Genomic DNA, 23048 nt, shown 5'->3' with positions numbered 1-23048 from the left:
TTGGAACTTATAGAACTGTGGGCAAAAAATTAATTAAACTTAATGAAAGCAATCTGTTCATCATAAAATGGGAAATCTTTTAACAGATTATGATAAAGATTTAAGAAAACCAAAAAAATCTGTTAAAACCTTTTTTTTTCTCAATTCTTTGCTATTACTGATTTGAAGAGTATGTGGCTAACAAGTGAAGACTAAAAGTTTTATAATATGTAAATAGAAACACAAGGAAGAGCAGGTTATTGTTGTGGTAGCAAGTAGCTGACCTAAGAAAAATTCATTAAAGTGAATCAGAAATTCCCAAAATGAAAACTTGAATGACTCACCAAAGGAAGATACTGATACTAATACTGGCTCTGATACTTTGACGATTAAGTGGAGATGAATGCTTCAACACAATATCTGATACTAACTCCAGAAAAGAAAGGTAAAACATCAACAGTTGTAAAATTATCAGCAGCTGCAAAGTTATCATCAAGAAAAGTTGCTGCAGTGTGCCTTTTTTAAAAAGATGTTTGATTAAATGTGGCCACATCTAATCAGTCACCAGTATACAATGCAACTACAAGAGAAGCAAACAACTTGAAAATATCATATCAAAAAACTTTAAACAATAAAAATTGGTATAAATATTTTAGCCATAATGAACACCAAATAGTAGTTCTGAAAAATTCTACAAAAAGATAAAATTAGCTGTTCTTGTCTTAAAAGATAGTAAAACAGAAACTATTTTTAATGGATTAGTGAAAATTATTGACCTTTTTGATTTATGGAACTGTATAAAAGTGAATATAAATGATACAACTGCAGTTAATGGTGGTTAAAAAAGTAGTGTAGTAACTTGACTACACCATTTTTTTAACCACTGTCAAAAAAATTTGGTGACCTTGAGTTGGATAATCCACAGTTGTATTATGTCAACATCATTTCAGGAGTTTTGAAATTGGTAATTGATTCTGTATGTCCAGAAGAGTCTACCTCACTCGACTTGCATTACTCTTTTGTTCAATTCATACTGGAAAATTACAAAAATCTTATAGTAGCATTTAACAAAAATAGGGCTTTTTCAACTACCAAATTTTAGGATAAAGAGATGATATGAAACTGCTCTACAATCTATGCAAAGCATATCTTTTTTATAAAGAAAATGGATATATTCCTAAAATTAGTTTTCCTAATACATTACCATCTCTTCATAGCGCAAAATGGAATTTAAGAGCAATTTATGCATTTTTAAGTTATTTTCTTGTTAAGCCATCTAGAGAACAACTAGAAGAAGTTTGTAATCTTGCTAGTGGTAATTGGCACAAAATATGGTTTGGTGAACAATTTTAATGATAATGATTTTGTTGGTGTTGAAGGATATATCAAGAAAGTTGGTAATTGCCGGAAAGCTCTTGTTTGAAGACATATTGGACTAAAGAACCATCAATTATTGCAAACATCCACTGCAGCAATATATCTGCTGAAAGAGCAGTAAATGTTGCTGAAGACTTGCCTCGATGTATAAACTGAGAAACTTAATTTAAAACTTTTTTTTAAATTGAACAATATTTTATTTGTAATTGCAATTAATTTTAATTTTTTAGAAAAAATTAAAATTAATTGCAATTACAAATAAAATATTGTTTTTATGGTTACTAATATTTTTATTTTTTTTCATAAGTGGGTGACCTTTTTGAAAAATTAATGCAAATGACTATGATTTTCAGTTATTATACTTGTTATATATTATATAAGTTATATATTAAATGTTATTATATTATACTTAAATGTTCATTAGAAAATGATTGTCAAAAGTCAACACCCTACTAAACATACTAGCAATACATTGTTTCTATCAAGTCTCATGTTTCTTATCTAGCTTGTTTATCATATAATTGTTTCAGTCTTACTCAACCTTTTCATAACCATCTTACATGTGGGTTGTGGTGTAAATTGGTGAGGAGATTGGGTAGTGGGGATTGTTAGCAGCTCATCTTACATATTTGCTAAAGTGTTTCTAACATCACGTATTCTTTTTTTTGAATTATATGTGACAGTATCTTTAAAATGTGATACACAAAATTCAAATACTTGCAAAATTTTCAAGTTTTGCATATCTAATGGCCAGTGAGGGCTCTTAACATCTTCACCATCACATGGAGACTTAAATGGATTTAACAAGGATAGTAGCAAAAACACTCCATTGCAAATATCAATAGAGTGTTTTTGCTACCATCCTTGTTAAATCCATTTAAGATTTTAAATATTTGTTTTTGTATTAGGCTGCATAACCAACTGAGAAATACTCCATCTTTATTCGCAGCTTTTCAGTTTTGATATTAATTATAATATTTTGTACCATATCAACATTTGTGGACCATATCAACATTATGTTTCATGTCATCAGAGGAGAGAAGAAGTATTAGTTGAAAAAAATGCTAGATGGTTAAAGGATGAGTTAAGACTTTTTTAGCCCTTCCCTTAATTTTGCCATTGGATTCATTAATCTAAAATTAAACATTCTATATAAACTCATTTATTGAAGTTTCTTAAAATTTATCTTGCAGCTTCTGAAACAAGCAATATTCTTTCTCACTGATATGTTAGCTGTTATATAGTTATAAATAGTGAATTTATCATCAATTTCTTATATTAGAGTTGTCACTGAAATTTCGTTAGATATACTGTCTTCCAAATATGCTTTTCTTTTTACAATTTATACTAAAGTTAGTTATAAAAGTTAGTTGAAAGAAAATATTTTATTGATAAATGAAATTTCTCATTTAGGTTTTCCCAGATATGTTCAATTAGGTTTTTCTAAAGTCCCTCCAAGTGTAGTTTCTGCTTTTGAAGGATCTTTAATACTTTTGGATTGGGAATTGGCATCTGATGATCTTAAACAACCTCCTACTTACTATTTGAGATGGTATTTTAAAGCCAGCAGTTTGCAGATAGCAAGTATGCAAATTGCAGATAGTGGTAATGCTTATGTTAATAAACCAAAAGGTAATTATATAGCTGCTATTACTTTATACTTATACTTATAGTTATTTTTGCACTAAAGTTTAATAAATAGAACAACTAAAACATATTGCAGAGTCAGAAAGCAGAAGCTAAAAATGCCTGTTTAATTAACCAATTTCAGTTTAGAAATTGATTGAAAGGTTGAGGTGTATCATTGGTTGAAGTGTGTCATTGTGTATTAAAGACAGCAAACAATCAAAATTGTGTGATTTCTTTGAAATAGCAAAAAAGGATTTGAATGAGGATATGGTGATCTTTGCATTTTGTGAAAGAAAATGTATTAACTACAGCATCTCATGACAGATAATCTTGTTCTCTAATGAGTTTAAGAATTAGGAATTGAATTCTATCAATGAACACGATCATGTTGTTAAGGCTAAGATTCCAAAATATGGTAATAATAATGCTAAGTACAGGATTTCTTACTTTTACTGCATTTTACTACAAAGGAGCTGTTTTAGAAATATTCAAAATCAGAACTTTTAATAATTACTTTTTAATAATTAGTACATACATACATACATACATACATACATACATACATACATACATACATACATACATACATACATACATACATACATACATACATACATACATACATACATACATACATACATACATACATACATACATACATACATGCTTAAACCTTAACCATGTTTAGCAATTAGGGTTATGCAGTTAGTTATCAATTTATCATGAACTAATGAAGGACTTATGTTCAAAAAGTGATTTTCTTTTAGCAACCATAAAGACCAGATAAACAAAGTTTTGTTTTTACAGTGTCAACAGAAATGCTTATATCATTTTTAAGCTACTCTTTTTTCATAATCTTGTATGAATTTTATCAATTGTTATCTCTACCCTAAAGTTTAATGAAAAGAACAACTAAATGCAGAAAGCAGAAGCTAAAAACTGTCTGTTTACTCCATCAATTTTAGTTTAGAAATTTATTGTAAAGATGTTGTAATTTTATTTTTTTAAAAAACTTATTGTTGGTTATTCCCTTAAAACTACATATTTTAATGGGAATAACCGTGTATAAGATAACTATTGATTGTATCATTGTGTCAATGTTAAATGATTCTGTCAAGCTTAAATGATTGTGTCAAAGTTAAATGATTCTGTCAAGCTTAAATGATTCTGTCAAAGTTAGCAAATACTCACCATTGTGAGATTCCTTTGGAGAAAAAAAAAAGGATATGAATGAGGATATGGTAAGCTTGCATTTCGCCAAATATGAAGAAAAACCTAAATGCTTACCAAAGTGTCTACTGCATGACAAATATATGTGATTCTTTCCTAAGCAGTTGAAAATTAATAAATATAAAATGAACTTTATTCATTTCTTAAAACTTGTAAGCAGCCAAAAGTAACGCTGGCATCCTACTCTAATAAAAAAAATCTAACAAAAGGGCTACTTTACCTTGTGTCAATTGAACTAGTTTATCTATTAAACTCTTGGTTGTGAGCACTAGACAAGAGATTCTTAGCACTGAGAACCAGGAAAATAAAAACTATAGCATTTTAATTCTTAATTCGGAAACTTGTTATTAAGTAGATATAAACCTATGGGTTTAATTGGGTTTACTAGGATTTTTTTATATTAAACTTATTTTTACCCCTAATTTGATCTATAGATGATCTAAAAATAATATTTTTAGACTTTTTTTTTTAGCAAATAAAATTTTCTAGATCTTTAAGCATAAAAAAAAAGAATGCCATTTTAAGGTGGAAGAAAATTGGATTGCAAACTGAAATAAGTTTCAGAGGATGGTAAGAACACAGTTAATTGTTACCATTGTGAAAATAATTGTTGCCCTTCCTTGTCTTGCACATCTAGAAAAGTGCAAGACAAGGAAGGGCAACAATTATGAACCAGAATATGTTAGAAGCTCAATGACCAGTTGTAGTATTGCTTCAAATGCTTCAGATCTGTTAAATGTGTTTTTGAAAGTCCTATTTCCAGTCTAACTCTAGCAAATAAGCTGAAGCCTTCTAGCCTGGACAAATTTGTTGCTAGAACATGTTGTATATGAAAGGTTCTTTAAATAAACAGGTTGCAGCTTCTTTCTTCATTTTGTACCTATCATTCAAAACAGTTGAGCGGCCAAAGTTTCAAAAGCTTTGCTCACTTCTGCAGCCTTGATGTGTTTCTCTAAATGTTAAGAAATATAAGTTGCAGAATGAAGCGAACAATTATCTCTATTAAAATTTCCAAGGAGCTTGAAAACAAAACCATACCACTTATATGCCAAGATTGGTAGTTGAGCATTCAGAAAGATCTAATTATTGCTTAATCAGTTTATAATGGAAAACCTAGTTTTTTTGCACAAATTTGTTGATTCTGGAGCAAAAAAGAAAATTGCAGGTTATAACTTCATAGTCCTTAATGAAGCAATAATAGAGTGAAGTAATAAAGGCAGTATGGCAAATATGTATTTGCTATCTGCAAATATAATGAAATCAAGATAGTGAAATGAGAGAGTTGGCCCTGATAGAGTATCCAGCAATTTTGAGATATAGATGCAGTGCTCATTATATGAGTTTTCTAGAAAAAGATATTGGTAGTCTTACCATGTTGAAGCAGATTTTAGAGACTTAAAAGACTTTCAGGAATGTTCATCTAGCCCAATTTTCTTTAAATGGTATGTTCTCATGTTCTCTGCAGATGAGCTTTACCCTGACGATTGGGTAAATATTTAGAAAAAAAAAGTACAAGTAAGTGAATAAACAAACAAACTGATAAAATTCAACTAAACCATTGTAAAATCTGAATGAAATAAACTCTGCAGTGAATACAAATGTTCATAAAGCTAAAATATTATAAACTCATAGTTCATCTATGAGATAAAGACAAGTATTCTGAAATGATTTGAGACTGGAGACTTGAAATATGTGCATTTCTTAAGAAATGATAGAATATTTATAATATTTTATGGGAAATAATACTTAAATGCTAATAAACATGAATATATTGTAAGGCTATAAACTTGTTTTAATCCCAAATAATTCTTATTTTAATAATATTGTTGTTTGAGCATGAGAAAAGTTTGATTTTTATAATAAAAAAACTTGAAAAAATCTACTTTATGGTGGGTTTTTTAAGGATTGGTTTTTTTTGTTTTTCTTTTGGGGGTGGATTTTTTAATCCTAACCCTGCTTTACACTTTTGCACTCACCATAATTATTTGTGTGAGATTTAGTCAAGATGTCATTATGGGTGTTCTATGAAATTTTACTTTATGTAGTTAGAGAAATGTATGTTAATCTAATCTTTATCAAAATTAATATTACTTACAGCTAAACTAAGCTTAACTACAAAATATTTATGAATTTTTTGTAAATACCTACAATATGGGAGTAGCAGCTGTTTTCTTCCTACTTCTTTTTTTTTTTTTTTAATTTAAAAAAAAAGAAGTTTGACATTTCCTATAAAAATTAAGTTTTTTAAAAGTTTAACACAGATTTTTAATTTGCATTTTAAATATTGTACAATCTTTTATTGATTTCAAATTAATATAATTTTGTATCAGAATTATTGTAATTCATCTAGAATTTGAATGCCTTTTTATTTTAAAATCCATCATGGTATGTCCTAAATATACCATTAAAGATGCATTCTTGGTTTTAACATACGAACTTGATATCACAAATTATTTCAAGTTCTCAACTTACTAAGTTTATATTTGTATTTAGATTTTGAAACTAGAGCTTGGTTCAATTCAACGGCAGTTGCTAATACATCACAGATCACAATTGGTTCAAATTTGTCAAGTATCATATTTGGTCCATTAATATTGAGTGATGAGGGAGAAATTATTTGTGAAGTTATGTTGGGAAACCTTTCTTATTCAGGCTCAGTAAATTTGGTTGTATTAGGTAAATTTGGTTGTATTAGGTAAATTTGGTTGTATTAGGTAAATTTGGTTGTATTAGGTAAAGTAAAATTGAAAAGGAGTCAAGTTTTCTTTCCCAAATTTCTTCCATGTTTCTATAAATCTGTCAGATGAAAATCATTCAAAGTGAAATTTGTTTGCATTAAGTAGATTGTCTAAATACTTTTTGCTAAAGTTTTTAGCATTTTTCTTAAAATAATTTTAAAAAAATCATTTAGAGTCTTGTTTTCTGTTAATATGCTTTTAAAAAGTTTAACAAAACAATTAAATTTAGAAGTATTCAAAGAAAGTAATTTAATAACATTATTTAGCTTTTTTTTGCAACTAATGCATAATTAAGCAATAATTATGGGCTTTTCTATTTAATACCATGAGTAGCATTTTTTTACATTTTTAGTTTATGTACATAAAATATGACTTAACATTATATGCTAAAGTCTTTAAGTCTATTGTACATATAAACAAGTTTTAGTTGTTAAATGTGGTTTGACTTTCTCATATTGCTGTAGTATAAAAAGTAATCATGTTAGAAATTATCTGTGCATTATGCCAACACCTTAAGAGCTTATTAAATCAAAGTTATATAGTTTGGTCTGTCTTTTACAGTTCAATTTATAAGTTCAGTTTTGAATATATATATCGTGTTTCAATTTGTAAAACAGATAATAGTTAAAAATATATATTTTTTCAAAAATTATGTTTCAGCCCTTGTGAACAAGATTCTAGAAAACAACAAGTTTGGGGAAATTGAGTTATTATTCTCCAATTTCTAAAGTATTCCTACTAAAATATATTTATTTATGATGATCATTAGCTAATAGCATCTATATACTATATTAAAAATTGGGTTTTATAGGCAACATAAATAGCTTTTAGACAAATATAGCATTTTATCAAATTTTCCTTTCTTAAAACTAACTATCTGGTGCTTACTGCAATCTTGGTATTTTCAAGGTGTTTGATCATCATAGTTTTCCAGGTCTTTTAAAACAGTAATGATTATACGCATCTGGTTACTTTACTTAAAGTAATAAAATTAAAAAAACAAAACCTAAGTTCCGTTCCTTTTGTGTAACTGCTATGAGCCATCATTCATTGGCTCTGATTATCCTCAATTAAAGAAGTCTTTTGATGAACATTTCTTTAGAAGATGGTGGAGAAATTAACTTATTCATTCCAAGTAACCAGAAATTCTATAAACACAGTTTGAGGAAATTTGACAAAAGTTCAGATTAAAAAGTTGCTTTGTTTTCATTTATTCTATGCATGATTGTACACTGTAAGATTGTACATTGTAACAAAAAAAGTGTTTAAAACATACTAAGATTTTAAACTGATAAATATTAACTTATAAATAATTTTTACAGATATTTTAAGTGTCTTTAACATCATAAATTTCTACCAAGTTTGTTTCATTTGCTTAAATATGATAAAGGTGAAGGAAAGGATTAAACAGTTGAGAAATCTTTGCTTTTATTTATTCTATGCATGATTATCATTTTAAAAGTTTCTTCGAAAGATTTTCAGCAGGTTACTCTTATACTAAATGAATATGTTCTTGAAAAAGTATGAATTAAGCGTTGAAATACTTTTATATTGCATGTAAAGCTGTTATAATTTTTTATTCATCGTAAAGTTTAAGAGCTGAAAATTCTATTTTAAGACTGTTTAGACGAGTCTAGATAAGTTAAAGATAAAATATATGTCTTAAAGTGGTCTTATGTTGGGTGGGTATTATATTGCATGTAAACCTGTTATATTTTTTTATTCATCTTAAAATTTATATTTTTTAGTTTGATACTGGGTTTGTAGGATTGAAAAGAATTTTTTTTTCGTTTTTAGTGAAACCAAGTTTCAATGACAGTGTTTTAAGTAAGGTTGCTGTTGCAACTGAAATAGCTATGCTTGACTGTACTGTAAAAAGTAAACCTCAAGCAACTGTAACATGGTTTAAAGATGGTATAATGCTAAATTCTACTGGCCGCTACTCAATGACAACTCAAAAAACAAGCAACAGTTGGGAAGTAAGATATTCTCTTACTATAAAGAATGTTTCAAGGTTTGATGCAGGTTTATATTCCTGTTTAGCATCAACAGGGTATGCAAATAGTACACAGAATCTTACACTTCATGTTAATTGTAAGTTGGTGTAGTTTGATATTTTTAGCTTTTCAATTTTTATAAAAATCTATGCTTGTTTTTCTAGTATTCACTAAAGTTTTTTTCTTTGTTATATTGAACATAGTTATGTTTTGAAAAAAAAATAGACTTAAGACATAAACTTTTTTAAGTTTTAAGTGCATGAGTTTTCTTATCATTTAGATCCTGCTTATATTACCTATTTACCTTCTGAAGTTCCAACAGTAGAATATGGTACTGATGTTCAGGTGATCTGCGAGGCTCATGGGTCACCTATGCCACTTTTAAATTGGTATAGAAATAATTTACAACTCTTCAATGATGATAATTACAAAATTTCTGAAGAGATTGACTATACAGATTATGATGACATTATTGTTCGAAGTACTCTTGTAATAAAATTAGTTAAGAATTCAGATTTTGGTAATTACACCTGTGTAGCCCAAAATGGTATTCTTGGTGCCAATAATAATGTGGCTAGTAAAACAACACAAGTTGTGATTACGCGTAAGTTAAATCACTTATTTTATTTATCATAGTAATGTTTATCATACTGTAATATCTTTAACAAAATACGATTATAGAAAAACCATATTTCTTAACTCGACCTCCTTCTGAAGTAAATGTTTACAGAGGCAATTTAATAACTTTGAACTGTACTGCACAAGCCTTTCCAAAGCCATCAGTGTATTGGATTACCCCTACTTCAAAAAATGATCGTATCATGATCTCTCCTCCAAATGTTCGACTTGACACACAAAAGTATGGTGTTGTAGAAGTACTGTTGACTATTAATAATAGTAGCGTTGAAGATTATGGTATTTATTACTGTGTTGCTAACAGCAGTGGTAATATTATAATGACAAACACAACCGTATTTGTTAAATGTAAGTTTTGTCTGAATTGTGCACTTTTTATGAACAGCAGAGTTTTTTTTAATATTTGCTTTTAAGATAAGCTATTTAGGTCAGAGCTTGTTTAAAGAATTTTATACTTTCTTGAATTTATAACAGATTCTCCCAAAGTTTTGTCATTTCCTCCTCCAATACAATCTTTTGAAGAATTCCAACAATGTAATATTGAGTGTCATGCAAACTCATATCCTGGGGCAGTTATTGAATGGTTTTATTCTAGCAATCAAGGAAATCGTACAAATATAACTCAGAGAGCATCACTAGGAAAGTTAAGCTCAGTCACGTATGAAGTCCAATACAACAGTAGCATCAATTTTTCAAACATTTCAAGAGAAGACCAAGGATTTTATTATTGTTTGATAAAATATGAGTCTAACATTACAGAAGTAGTCTTCAATGTAACTGTAGAATGTGAGTTTAGTAATTCTAAAAAAACAATTAAAATATTTAAAAGTATGTTCCAAACATTTAACTATTTGTTATACTACAATTCATGTACTTTTCCTGGTCAATTTTTTAAAGTGGTTTTTAACAAGTTTTATGTCTGTTTTTTAGATGCTCCTACCTTTAATATTGGTTCAATTAAAAGTCCATTCATTCGTAACATATCAGATTTTGTTAACTTCACTTGCGATGTCACAAGTAACCCTATTTCTGTAATAAAATGGTTTCATGATGGTCTTGAACTTGTGCTTTCTAAAATTGGTTATGAAACATCTGTAGGTAATTTCAAAACAAGTACAATTAAAGTAACAAACTTAACAGCTGTTGATAGTGGAGAATATAAATGTGTTGCAGAGAATCAAGTTCTTGGAAAGACCAAAAGAATAGAGAAAGTTCAGGTGTTGAATGTTATATGTGAGTATTTGTCATAAGTTCATTTTTTGGAAAATATAAGAACTTTACCTCCACTTTCTCTGGTTGCGCAGCTAGACCCATGATGTATTACAACTCTCTTTGGAAACCACAAGATGATATATGGGGTCATCAAAGACTTTATTAGATTGTCTTGTGGTTTCTCTGGTAAAGCAAAGTGCTGCTGTTTTGTTATTTTTTGTTGCCACTTATTAGTAGCTGGGTGCTCATCTATTACTCTTCTATAATATTATTTAAACTTCTGCATCTTCCTCAATGCAGTCTCTTTGCAGTAGGGATGAAGGAAATAAGTATTATTTAAAATTTCAACTGTGTCTTATTTTGGAAACTTAGTGTTGAGCTCTGCAGCCAATGATCAGATCTGCTCATTGTGTTTCTGCGTGTTCAGTTTTGTAATAGCGTGGTAAATGCAAGTTAGAACATAATCTTCAGTTACAACTGTCAAACAACTGTCAAACAAGATTAAAGATCACTTGTGAGAAGAACAGTTCTATCGTTTTTTTTTATCGTATCGTTTTATAGGTATCGAAGTCCACTTTATCTGGAACAATAGCTGTAGTTGCATGTTGTTCAGCCTACTTTGATGAAAGCCTGCTGCAAAAAAAACATAGCATTTCCTACAACTTGTGTCTGATCTGCACACAATAGCTATTGGAAGTGCAGTTTTTTTGATTTGGTAGCTTCATATTGCCGGTAGCATCTGTGGTAGTAATCATTTAAGCAATAGTTCTGAGAGCTGGTAAGGTCTATCATATTATGGAAGCCAAGTGTCAACTAGGGGACCAATCTGTCTTTCAGTGAAGTTTTGGTAAATTTAACAAAAGTGGTTTAATCTAAACACTTTGTTTATTTAATTTAGAGTAAAAAAAATGCATGGCTCTGCATTTTTGGCTAAACAAAAAATGATTTAAGAAACCAAATTTCTTTAATTTTCATGTAATGGTTGAAATTAGTAAATAATAAAACTTTGTGTAAATTGAAGACTTAGTAAACAACTGTTTCATTTGTAACAACAAAAAAAAAATATGTAGAAGTCAGCTTCAATTGATTCTGTTACAGGAGTAGGGACTTGTTTTTAGAATAAGTAGCAACAATAAGTTGTACATTAACTTTTAGTTTTGCCAAACTTTTCATTGATCTTAGTTTTTAGCTTAGTAGTGTTGTAAATATTGCAAAATTTGGTATTTAAAAGTTAGGAAAACTCAATAAAAAAAAAAGTATTCATAAGCAAAATCAGCCTCTAATAAAAATCTTGTGGACTTGACCTCAGGAATTCTCTGATAGTCCCTGGTTAAGAAATTTAATGTTTATATTTTATAACATCTTGAAAAAAATTCAAATATATGAATATGATTATAGCGTCAGTCTTATCAAGGTCCTGACTCAATTTAGTCAGGACCTTGACTCAATTTAGGTCCTGACAAGTTTAGGTGCACTCATTTTTTTAGTATTTAAAGTATTTTTATTAATAACTTGATAAAGAAAAAAGATTTTGGATTTTTTATTTTTTATTAGTAAATTTTATAAGGATATTAAATTTTATTCTATAAGGTTTAAATCAGGTATGGTGGTCAAGGTGTTGATACAATATTGTTTTCTTCAAAACATCCCTTTGTATAATATGCAGTATGAGCTGTAGCACCATCTTGCTGAAACCTCCAATCTTCATCTCTAAGCTCAATTATTATATTATCTGTTGCTGGAACTAAGTTGTTTTCCAGGATATCTACATATAATCTAGAGTTGATTCTACCAGAATATGTTTTGCACATGCCAATAGCTTTGTAGTTAAGCATGACCAGATGCCAATAGACCCTCCATCTTTTTTCGATGTTGGCCTAATATACCTGGAGTGGTACTTTCTATAGCCATTCTTTTAACTGTAATATTAGATTTATGGTTAACAAGCTCAAAATTACTTTCATCACTCCAAATTACATTTTTCTATTGTTCAATGATCCAATACCTTCTTTCATGACACCATTTCAGTCTTCTTTTCTTATCATATGGCCTCAGCAATAGTTTTTTCCAAGCAGAATAAACCCCTATTTTGTTCAAAATCTACAAACTGTTCTTTTAGAAATTGAAATATTCCGGCTTGTATTGAATCGAGTGGTGATTTCTTTTTTAAGTTAGTCTAGGATCCTTTCTAACTGATCTAAAAATGACACTTTTGTCTTATCTAGTTGTTGCCAAAAGTCTACCAGACCTTGACTTTTTTCTGGCACCATAAAAAAAGCTCATAGTTAATCTTGATGATTTTGATGCATTTTTTTGATTGCACTTATAAGTTAAGCTATTTTTTGAAATTTTTTAAGTTCAGCTATTTTTTGAAACTCTTGTAAAAGTTCAGCTATTTTTTGATTGCTCTTAGTACCTTCTTCTAGATGAGCAATTATTTTCCATCTTTGTTTCTTGGTTATTTAATTTTTACACATTTTAGTATTTTTACAGAGCAAAGCTAACTTAACTTTTATTAAATATTTAAATAATAAAATAACTTGAATAATTTCATATTTACACCTAGATTTAATTTTAATTTATAAATATATTTTCGATATATTAATAAATTAAAACTGATTTATTGAAATTTATTGCTTTGATTATGGGTGTCTAAACTTTTGAAAACTACCATATATATATATATATATATATATATATATATATATATATATATATATATATATATATATATATATATATATATATATATACAGTGGTGTGCAAAATAATAGGTAATTGTTAAATAATTTGACTTTTCGTACAAAATAAGTACTTGATAGCAATCTAATTTATTTAATTAGTTATTCTACAATTAATTCAATTATTAACTAATATTTTTAATGTAATGAAACAATTAAAAAACAAAATTTGTTTACTAGCCTATGTAATTAGATTATTTTTAAAAATATCTACTGTGCAAAAAAATAGGTAAATTAAAACTAAGTACATATTTTCTTGGAAATAATGAACAATAATAAGTAAAAACTTAATTTACTTATGGTTTATTAATATTTGGTTTTATACCCTTTATTTGCAATTATCGCTGCACATCTTTTCGGCATGGTATCAACTAATTTTTGGCATGTACTTATTGGAATGTTTTTCCAAATGCATTTAATGTTTTTCCAATGCTCATCTTTATTTTTGGTCTTAGGAAGTTTTCCTAATTCATTTTTAACGTGTGCCCAGAGATTTTCTATCGGATTTATGTCCAGTGATTTAATTTAAAAAAAACAAACACCCAAAACACGTGGTCGAAAGAGGAAAACATCTAGATGAGATGACAAAAACATTGTTCTTTTTTCCAAAAGAAATCCTTTTGCAACGTCAGTAGAAGTAAAAACTACTTTTGGCCTGCAAATTGATGCTTCGACAGTTAGAAAAAGGCTTACTAAACAATATCTTAAAGCCAAAGTACCAAAGAAGTGTCCATTTTTATCACCAAATAATATTAAAAACAGGAAAGATTTTGCTAGGAAACACGTGGGCTGGCCATCTTCAAAATGGCGAAATATTATTTGGTCAGATGAGACCAAAATTAACTTTTTTGGGTTAGATGCACTGAAAAAATATGTCAGAAGACCAAAAAGAAAAGAATATGATCCTAGGTATACCGTCAAAATGGTTAAACATGGTGGTGGAAATATTAAAATATGGGGTTGCTTTTCATATTATGGAGTAGGTCCCCTTTTTTTGGATCAAAGAAAATATGAACAAAGAAAAATATTTAAATATACTGCAGGATGTTATGCTACCCTTTGCAAAAGAAAACCTACCTTTGATTTGGATCTATCAACAAGATAATGACCCAAATCATACAGCAAAGGTAGTAAAAAAATGGTTTCATAACGAGAAAACTTGGATTTTGAATCGGCCAGCCCAATCACCGGACATAAATCCGATAGAAAATCTCTGGGCACACGTTAAAAATGAATTAGGAAAACTTCCTAAGACCAAAAATAAAGATGAGCATTGGAAAAACATTAAATGCATTTGGAAAAACATTGGAAAAACATTAAATGCATTTGGATAGATTGCTATCAAGTACTTATTTTGTATGAAAAGTCAAATTATTTAACAATTACCTATTATTTTGCACACCACTGTATGTATATATATATATATATATATATATATATATATATATATATATATATATATATATATATATATATATATATATATATATATATATATATATATATATATATATATATATATAAAGGGAAGGAAGTTCTTTCGCATTTTCATGAAATATTTTTGATTAATTACAATCCTCTTAATAAAAACAATCTATAATATAACCACCATTACTAACAACAACAATTTTCAATTTATTTGGCTAGTAATGGATCTCATCTTTTTAGAAGCTTGCGATTGACCTTGAAGTTTGAGATGTTAGCTACAAGCTGGTAAAAATGGAAGCTTTTCTCTGACATGTAAAATTGCAGGGCACAGAAAAGGTGATAGTCTTTTGGAGCAATATCTGGAGAATTGGTGGGTGGGGCAAGATCTCTGATCCCATTTCTATAAGTTTAAGAGTTTGTTGCTTTTGTTGTGGCTGTGCATTGTTGTGCAAAAAATAAATCTCTTGGTGCTGTGGTTTGTGTTTGAGTGACTTTCTGCCTGAGTCTTTTCAGTTGTTGATAGTAATAGTCAGGTATTACAGTGGTGTTGGGAGGAAGATGCTTGAAATGCACTATGCTATGTATATCCCACCACACTGACAACATGACCTTCTTTTGGTGAGGATTTACTTTGGCTTTGGTTCTGCCTGCTCTTCAGCATCAACCCACTGGTGCTTTTGTGTATGGTTTACACAAAGTATCCACTTCTCATTGCCATTAGGTGATCTAACCAGTCACATAATGGCTTTTTGGAAAGCAAGAATGTGCAGATCTCCAAGCACATGCCCTTGTCATGTTGTGTCAGGCTGTGGAGAGCCTGAATCCCCAACTTTAAAACTTTTCCTGATGAATAAAGACAGTGCAGGAGTGATGTGTAAGAGCATCGCAGTGTGGAGGCTATACAGTGGCTACTGAATCTTGGATCTTTCTCCACTAGTTTAGCCATTGGTTCAGAATCAACTTCAGTTGGAAGTCATTGAAATTAAAATGTTGAAACCAAATTTGACAAGTGTGTTTAGAAATACTGCCTTTGCCTAAGACTTAGCATATGTTGTGTTCAGTTTCATCAACGGAATGACCAAGTTGGAACAAATATAAGATGCAGTGTTGAATATGGTTTTCTGATTTGACAGTTTGTGTCTAGTGAATCACCTGTACTTAAATATACTGTTACTTAAAAATTTCTAGAAAATAATATACTGTTGATATATTAAAATAAAATGCTAGAACTATCTAAAAAATCATAGAATTTTCTATGTTCTAATGAAATCCATTTGTAATAATGCAAATGCAGAAGAACTTTCATTCCAACCCAATGTATATATTTTTATGTATATTTATGAATGTTGACATACATGCATGCATGCATACATACAACTTCATTTAATGACATCTAAATTCATGTTTATTTAGCTTTGCCAATACTAACTACAAGTTCTACAACAAGGATGCTTGAAAAAGGTTCTAACATATCTTTAAGCTGTGATGCAGTAGGGTATCCTGCTGTTAAAACATATAATTGGGAAAGAAATGGTGTGAATTTAAATTACTCTCAAAGCACTTACAATATTTTCAACTTTAATGTAAGTTAAGAATTCAAACTGCAATCAAGATATTATTTTTTGTCTTATTTTTGGTTTGATATAGAAACTTGGTTTGCAATATCAATACTTTATTAAATATTTGTTGGAAAGTTTTTCATTAAGTTATTTCACTAAAATTTGTTTATTTAGAAAAGTAATGAGGGGAATTACAGTTGCACGCCTTACAATGACATTGGTGCTGGAGACACTGTAATGCATGTATTACTTGTAAAAGGTAAATTTTAAAAAGGTTGATTTTTTGGCTTTTAGAGATAGTTTTATGGTAAATCAACATCTACTATAGTCTTCATAGCTCTTTATTAAAAATTTTTCTATAGCTCTCTATTTCATAACTGGACCAATATGTAAGCAAAAGCAGGCTGAACTTGTTTGCGAATGTGATGGAGAGGGTGACCCAAAACCAAGCATATTGTGGTCAAAAGCAGATAACAGTTCATTGGCTTTATCAAACAGTACTGTACTAAAAATACAAATATCTTCAAATGCTATTGGAGTGTACACTTGTATGATGAGCAACGAAAAAGGAAAAGCCTCACTTTCTTTCAACTTCAGTAACTTCGGTGAGGTTTTGTTTTGATATTTTGTTGGTTTTTTAAAGTTTAGAGCATAAATATGAAATAAAACATAAATAAAACAATTATATTTTAACTGCTTAACGGGAGGTTTGTTGCAAAAAATGCATAGGTAAAAAAAAATTATTTAATAAATGAGTTACGTAAATTTCTTTGAGTCTAAAGTAAAATTGTGGGCAAAATATGTTCTCTAAAGTTCAATATTAAATTCTTTTTATCCTGTTAGTTTTTTAACTCTTTTTATATATTTTTTTCAATAGCATGGTTTTGAATATTCTGTTATATCAGTTTTTAAATAAATCATGTTTTTATTTTCAAGATGTCGTTTCAATGTGGGGAGATTGGGAAAGTTGTGATGCAACTTGCGGCAAAGCAGTTAAAAGTAGAAGTAGAAGTTGTTACTTGTCTCCTTGCACTGCAGATTTGATTGAAAAAGCTGACTGCAACTTAAGCTCGTGTCCACAGCAAGGTTGTTATAGTTTGTAGAACCTTTTGTGTGCTTACCGAGTAAAGTTGTAGTGTTTGTAGTCCAGTGACCTTCCAACTATTTTTTCTTTTAGTTATGGTATATTTGCTCTCTTATTTGTGGTGTATAACCTTGTAATCATTTTCGTTGCGTTTTTTGTTTGTTTGTTTGTTTTACGCTTTATGAATTTTTTTAGCTGCTGTTCAAGCAAGTTCTTGGTATAAAGGTAAGCTAATGCTATTTCTTTAACGTTAATCTTATTTCTGATTTTTCCGATTCCGTGTCTTTTTTTTTCCGTTAATCGTTTTAATTAATTTCTTTGATTTCTGTGTACGTGAATTAATTTTTAAAAAAATTTTGCGGCTACGAACAACTTGATTAACAGTTTCTTGTTCGTTTGTTCACCAGTTTGTTAATAATTCAATTGTTTTAATGGTGATTGTTTTCCATTGGCTTTTTATTCATTAGAATGATTCGATAAAATTAGGAATGACGAACTGATTGCGCCTTAGTTGATTCGTATACAACCAAATCAGTCAATTAACATTTTTATTTGTGAACGTAATTTTCTGAATCGGAAAAACAATGCGACAAATATTTTGAAAGAATGTTTTAATTTTAAAATCACAATCTTTCTCCTAGTTCTAAATTTCTTTTTTTTTTTTCTTTTTTTTTTTTTGTAGATTGGTACATCGTCTTCTGGATATTAATACCAATTGTTTTGATCCTCACTATCGTCCTTTGTCTTTGGTTGGCAAGAAGAAGGAGGTTTTTGTAATTCTTCCCTATTTAATGTGTTTTTGCAGAAATGATGGTTTTTTTAAATTAGATTTTGCTGAACTTTTAATGTTTTCTTGAACTAGAAATAAAAAAGCGGTCGTCGTCCCGGTAAACCGTAGTATTCCTGACCCTCCTGTTCGAAGTATACCAACCCAACGCGATATTTATTTACCGCAAGTCAATCAGCTTCCAGCCGTTAATCAGGGTTATACAGCAGATATCGATGTTCAAGAGGTAGGTGTAGTTTGTTTTTTACTTGTAGTTCGAGAAATGGATTTTGTTTTCTAGTTTTCAATTAATAAGTGATTTATCTTTTATAGATTGAAGTAGAGTTTAATGAGGAATCAAACATCTATCTAGAAAATTCAGAGTACAATCCTAATGCAGGCAACGCTTTTTACAAACATTATGATCAAGCTGGTCCTCCACCTAAGCCTAAACTAAGTAAAGAGCTAACGGGCCATGAAAATCCAGGGTATGCAGAAATAGGCGATGAGTTGAGATTGTTTGGTAAAATGAATAACTCAGGGTTCGTCTAGTTTAAACCCAACCTTGACAATTTTATCTGTGAAATCACTTGTTTTCAATTACAAATAAATTTTCATCCGAGCTCTGCAACAGACTTTATTGTATAATAAATTTTCGTCCGAGTGATGTAACAGACTTTATTTTGTTATTTATTAACTCTGCATAGAGTACTTTTTTTATTAAATTGTATAAAAGGTAATGCTTCTTATTACTAGTCTTGTTGACCTAAATCGGAACTTTTAAAACCCACTTTAAATCCAATTTCATTAATTTTTGAATATTCTTAAATTGTGCTCTTTATTTTATTATCAAACGAAGTTGTATAACATTCTATTGAGATAATTTTATGTAATTTATAAGTTAATTTTAGTTTGCTTTATAAATTTGTACTTATTTGTATTTTTTCCAGTAAATAGTATGAAACAAAATATGAAAAGTATTTTAAGTATTTCCGCTCTAAATTTAGAGCATAAAATATATTCAAAAACTACACGGGAAAAGTTACAGATGTCCTATTTCACAAATTTAGGCATTTGCGTCCTTTTCGTCACGAACTGGTGTTTACCTACTGATTCTGACAATATGCAAGCGAAAAAAACGTCGTCGTTACGCACGATATCGATAGTGTGTTCTAAAATGTTAAATATTAAAGACTACTCGAAGTCTTCAAACACTAAACTCCATTCTTCTCAAAATTAGAAGAAGTGGACATCTGTGAGTTTTCCCCTGAAGTCTTCATTTTTAATCAATTTTAAAATTCAAACTTTTTTCTTATAAATAATCATATTTAAAAAAAAAACTTAAAAAAACCAAAAAGGAGAAACTTTTGTAAGTTTTAGATTTTTTTCAAAAATACATTAATACAAGTTTATTTTTTATACTTTTAATAATTAAATATATATGTATTAGGGTGTCCCAAAAACAGATTTTTTCACATAATCAAAATACGTGGAATAAATCCTGGTTATACACCCAGAGAAGGTAGCCACCAAGTTTGAGGTCTCTAAACCTTTTGCAAGTGGTAGGTGTAGATTTTAATCTTTAAAATAAACATCCAACTTTTCAGTCACTTTCAAATAAATCTGAAAAAAAATAGCTTTAACAATTTTTATCGCTTAGGACTCACAACTTGTTTAAATCCTTCTTCGGCGTCCTCTTGTCTACTGACTTCTTGCTATTCTTAGCCACCATCATGATGTGCTATTTGTGACTTTGAATGTGACTTTCTGTCAAGATGTTTTAAACGAGACGGTTATTTCTCTCTACACAGTTTTTTATTCATTGGATATTTTAGACAACTTCCTTGAAAAACTTGAAACTAGTATGAAGGTTCACAAACTTACCAACAGAAGCCCAAGAAAATAGATCACCCTTGCTAAGATACAGCTTGAATATCAAGCACCAGCTGTTTTTCCCAACTAACTCAAGCAGCTAACTGTTCTTGTCAATTGTTAAGTCCTTGTGTAGGGTACCTTATCAGTTCCTGCATCACTAATTTTTTTTTTTTTTTAATCTACATTTGAGTCAGCAAGTGATACAATAGCATCTGGTGCTATATATCGCGTATGTCTGAGAAGAGAATTCTTAAGACTCCTACCCAACATTTGGTTCTAATTTTCTTCACTTTTTAGCAGTTTCAATGGCCTTAGTTGGATAAAACACCTACGGTGGAGTTTTAGTGCTTTACGGTTCAATAAACACTTTTGGTATTGTTTTTGGGAGAAAAAAAGCTAGTCGTGCTGGAGTATATATAGTATATATTTATACGGTTTGCCCAACCTAGCTTCTAACCTCCCTAATACGGTATCACCATAGTAGCCAAGAGAAATTTCAGGCCCCGGGGAAGTTTTCTTGAGGGGCCCTCATTATGATCAATTATATACCCAGGACCAAAAGAAACGTGCTCTGGTCATTGAAAATTAAAAAAAAAAGTAAATTAAATCTTTTGAAAGTCAAAACTATTTAAAGCTTTTAAAAAGTATTTTAAAAAATTATTTGTACACACCCGGGGCCCCGGGAATCTTCCCCGTCCACTCCCCCCCCCCCTCTCAGCGGCCATGGGTATCACCTCTCAATATACAAACGCGATCTACTTGAATTTGTAAATAAATATAAAATGTGACGTGAAAAACTTGCTGTCCTTTCGCACTTGGAATTTAGGAAATTTTATCTGAAGCTTTTTAATAAAATTTTAATAAAATTTTGTCAAATTCAGTTGAATCTCTGATGACTGTTTTAATTGAATCGAAAAAATTGAAAAGTTAATCAAATCAAATATAAAGTTAAAAATCAAGTCTATCGTATTTAAAAGGTGATTTTTCATATGCTATATCATATTTATTATCATATTAATTTTATTAACATATTAATTTTACTATCGTATTAATTTTATTATCATTATTAACTTTATCATCATATTAATTAAAGGAAGGACTTTTATGAAATATGAAAATGTACTAAAATTCAAATGAGCAGAATTAAAACTCATAATGACGAGCTAAACCCGCGATGCTACGTGTTAAACGCGTGAAGATACGTGTTAAACGTGCGGAGGTACGTGTTAAAAATTGATCAAAAGTGGCTGCAAAGAAAATGGGAGAAAAAACGGAAGACGTTCTTTTACTTTTTTTGCTCATAAAAAATATATATATATTTCATAAGACTCCTACAATTTAAATATCTATATCAAAAATCTGAAAAGAAAAATCTTTAGTTAAGTAATGGGTAGCAACACTGTTCGTTGTACTCGTTGCTGTAAGTGTGCGGAGTCTTAAACTTTTGGTTGCTTGTGCTACACGCAATGTAGCACTTCAAAATATCTAGTTCTTTTTGCAGAGATTGGACGTGGTTTCTGAGCTGGTTGTTCTCTTCAGTCAACTCGCCGACTCGCATCTGAGTTTCGATGTGCTTTAACTTAGCTTTCGTTCGACTTTTTCTCACTGCGATATTATTTTTCTCGCGTTTTTCTAAATATTCAGCGTCCTCTTTTTTAACGTTTTGGGTTGAATAATTTTTTGGTAAGTCTTCAGATGAATCTAAGCGTTTCAATTGGCTCTCCACCTTTAGCAGTTCAGTGGAATTTAATTCGCTTGTTTGTAGAATCTTTGTTTTTGAAGACTTATCCGAGTTTTTTGCTAAAAACCTGTTACACCAGTTTTTCGGAATCTTTTCATTCTCTCTCCACTTCGCCATGCGTTATAGAAGTTCTTCTTCTTCTTTTTTTGTGCTTCAGTAGTTAAAGAATGTTGGCTGATGGATTTATATTGTTGTAATACGCCAGGAAATGACAATTGTAACCTTTTTCCGCTTCAGTAAAAAGTATATTGTTAATCCTAATAATAAGATATAATGCTTGATAAAAAGAAAAATGGAAAAATATGATATTAAAGAAAAGTGGAAAAATACTTACTATGACACTAGATCTGCACGAAATTAACTCAACATTTATTACCTTTTTTTTCAACTTGTATTTATTTGCATACAAATATTTATATTTCAAAGCGAATCAAACGTTTGTAACAACTACCATACTTATTCAATTTAATTACAGCGTAAAAGCTACTTTGAAATATAACAACATAGTTAATTAACTTCATTAACAAATTTATAAGCGATAAATTAAGACGTTAATATTTTTTCTGTAATATGAATTTCTCCCTTGTTAAAATATTTTATTGGGTCAGGATGAATCTTGCGAAATAAAAAGTCGTCCCATATTCAAATAAAAACAGCGACAAAAAAATAAAAAAATGAAATAAAAAAAAAAGCAATGTAATCGTCCTTTAAAATCGACCTCGACAAAAGGATGACGTCAAAAACTGTTCGTAGTGAAATTAGATAAGCGAAAATACCTTTTAGCTGATCAATAAAGTTTTTTATGTTAACCCTATAGTTTCTTAATCAGCCACTTATCCAATAATGATGAAACCCTTGGTTTAGCCCATGCAAAGATCGCTATCAATTTGTTTACTAAACTATCGATTCCATCTTCAAACTATCGCCCATCCATTCAATGTTTATGTTGAAAAGCTAGCTCAGCTTTACACTCCGCTTTTTGAGGTAATCATAATAGCCTTATACTTTAGTAATCCTCATATTAAATGAAACCTTAATTAAGCTATTCCTTGGCGA

The 23048-nt window shown here is 29.6% G+C and overlaps 1 protein-coding gene across 6 annotated transcripts in view; it reads left to right on the top strand.

Moving 5' to 3' along the window:
- The window catches only part of LOC145191199 (hemicentin-1-like), a 94818-nt gene extending 75518 nt beyond the window's left edge, over nt 1-19300 (top strand). For 3 of the 6 annotated variants that reach the window (XM_090066159.1, XM_090066158.1, XM_090066160.1), the window contains exons 2-16: nt 2770-2988; nt 6709-6891; nt 8751-9047; nt 9231-9554; nt 9632-9934; nt 10061-10372; nt 10517-10819; nt 16381-16550; nt 16701-16785; nt 16889-17131; nt 17463-17612; nt 17806-17835; nt 18293-18377; nt 18473-18623; nt 18710-19300. In XM_090066159.1, the coding sequence (XP_089922285.1) occupies nt 2770-2988; nt 6709-6891; nt 8751-9047; nt 9231-9554; nt 9632-9934; nt 10061-10372; nt 10517-10819; nt 16381-16550; nt 16701-16785; nt 16889-17131; nt 17463-17612; nt 17806-17835; nt 18293-18377; nt 18473-18623; nt 18710-18928 (3074 nt within the window). In that variant the 3' untranslated portion in view covers nt 18929-19300. Of the gene's footprint in view, nt 1-2733; nt 2989-6708; nt 6892-8750; nt 9048-9230; nt 9555-9631; nt 9935-10060; nt 10373-10516; nt 10820-16380; nt 16551-16700; nt 16786-16888; nt 17132-17462; nt 17613-17805; nt 17836-18292; nt 18378-18472; nt 18624-18709 lie in introns of all 6 variants that reach the window. The other 3 variants (XM_090066162.1, XM_090066163.1, XM_090066161.1) reach the window with 2 other exon arrangements.
- Nucleotides 19301-23048: the final 3748 nt, after the last annotated feature.

The sequence above is a fragment of the Hydra viridissima genome, unplaced genomic scaffold, assembly GCF_058129835.1.
Source record: "Hydra viridissima isolate aposymbiotic clone 2 unplaced genomic scaffold, HvirCarnegie_v1 scaffold_11, whole genome shotgun sequence".
In the NCBI taxonomy this organism is placed as follows: Eukaryota; Metazoa; Cnidaria; class Hydrozoa; order Anthoathecata; family Hydridae; genus Hydra; species Hydra viridissima.
This window is presented reverse-complemented; position numbering and strand designations above follow the sequence as displayed.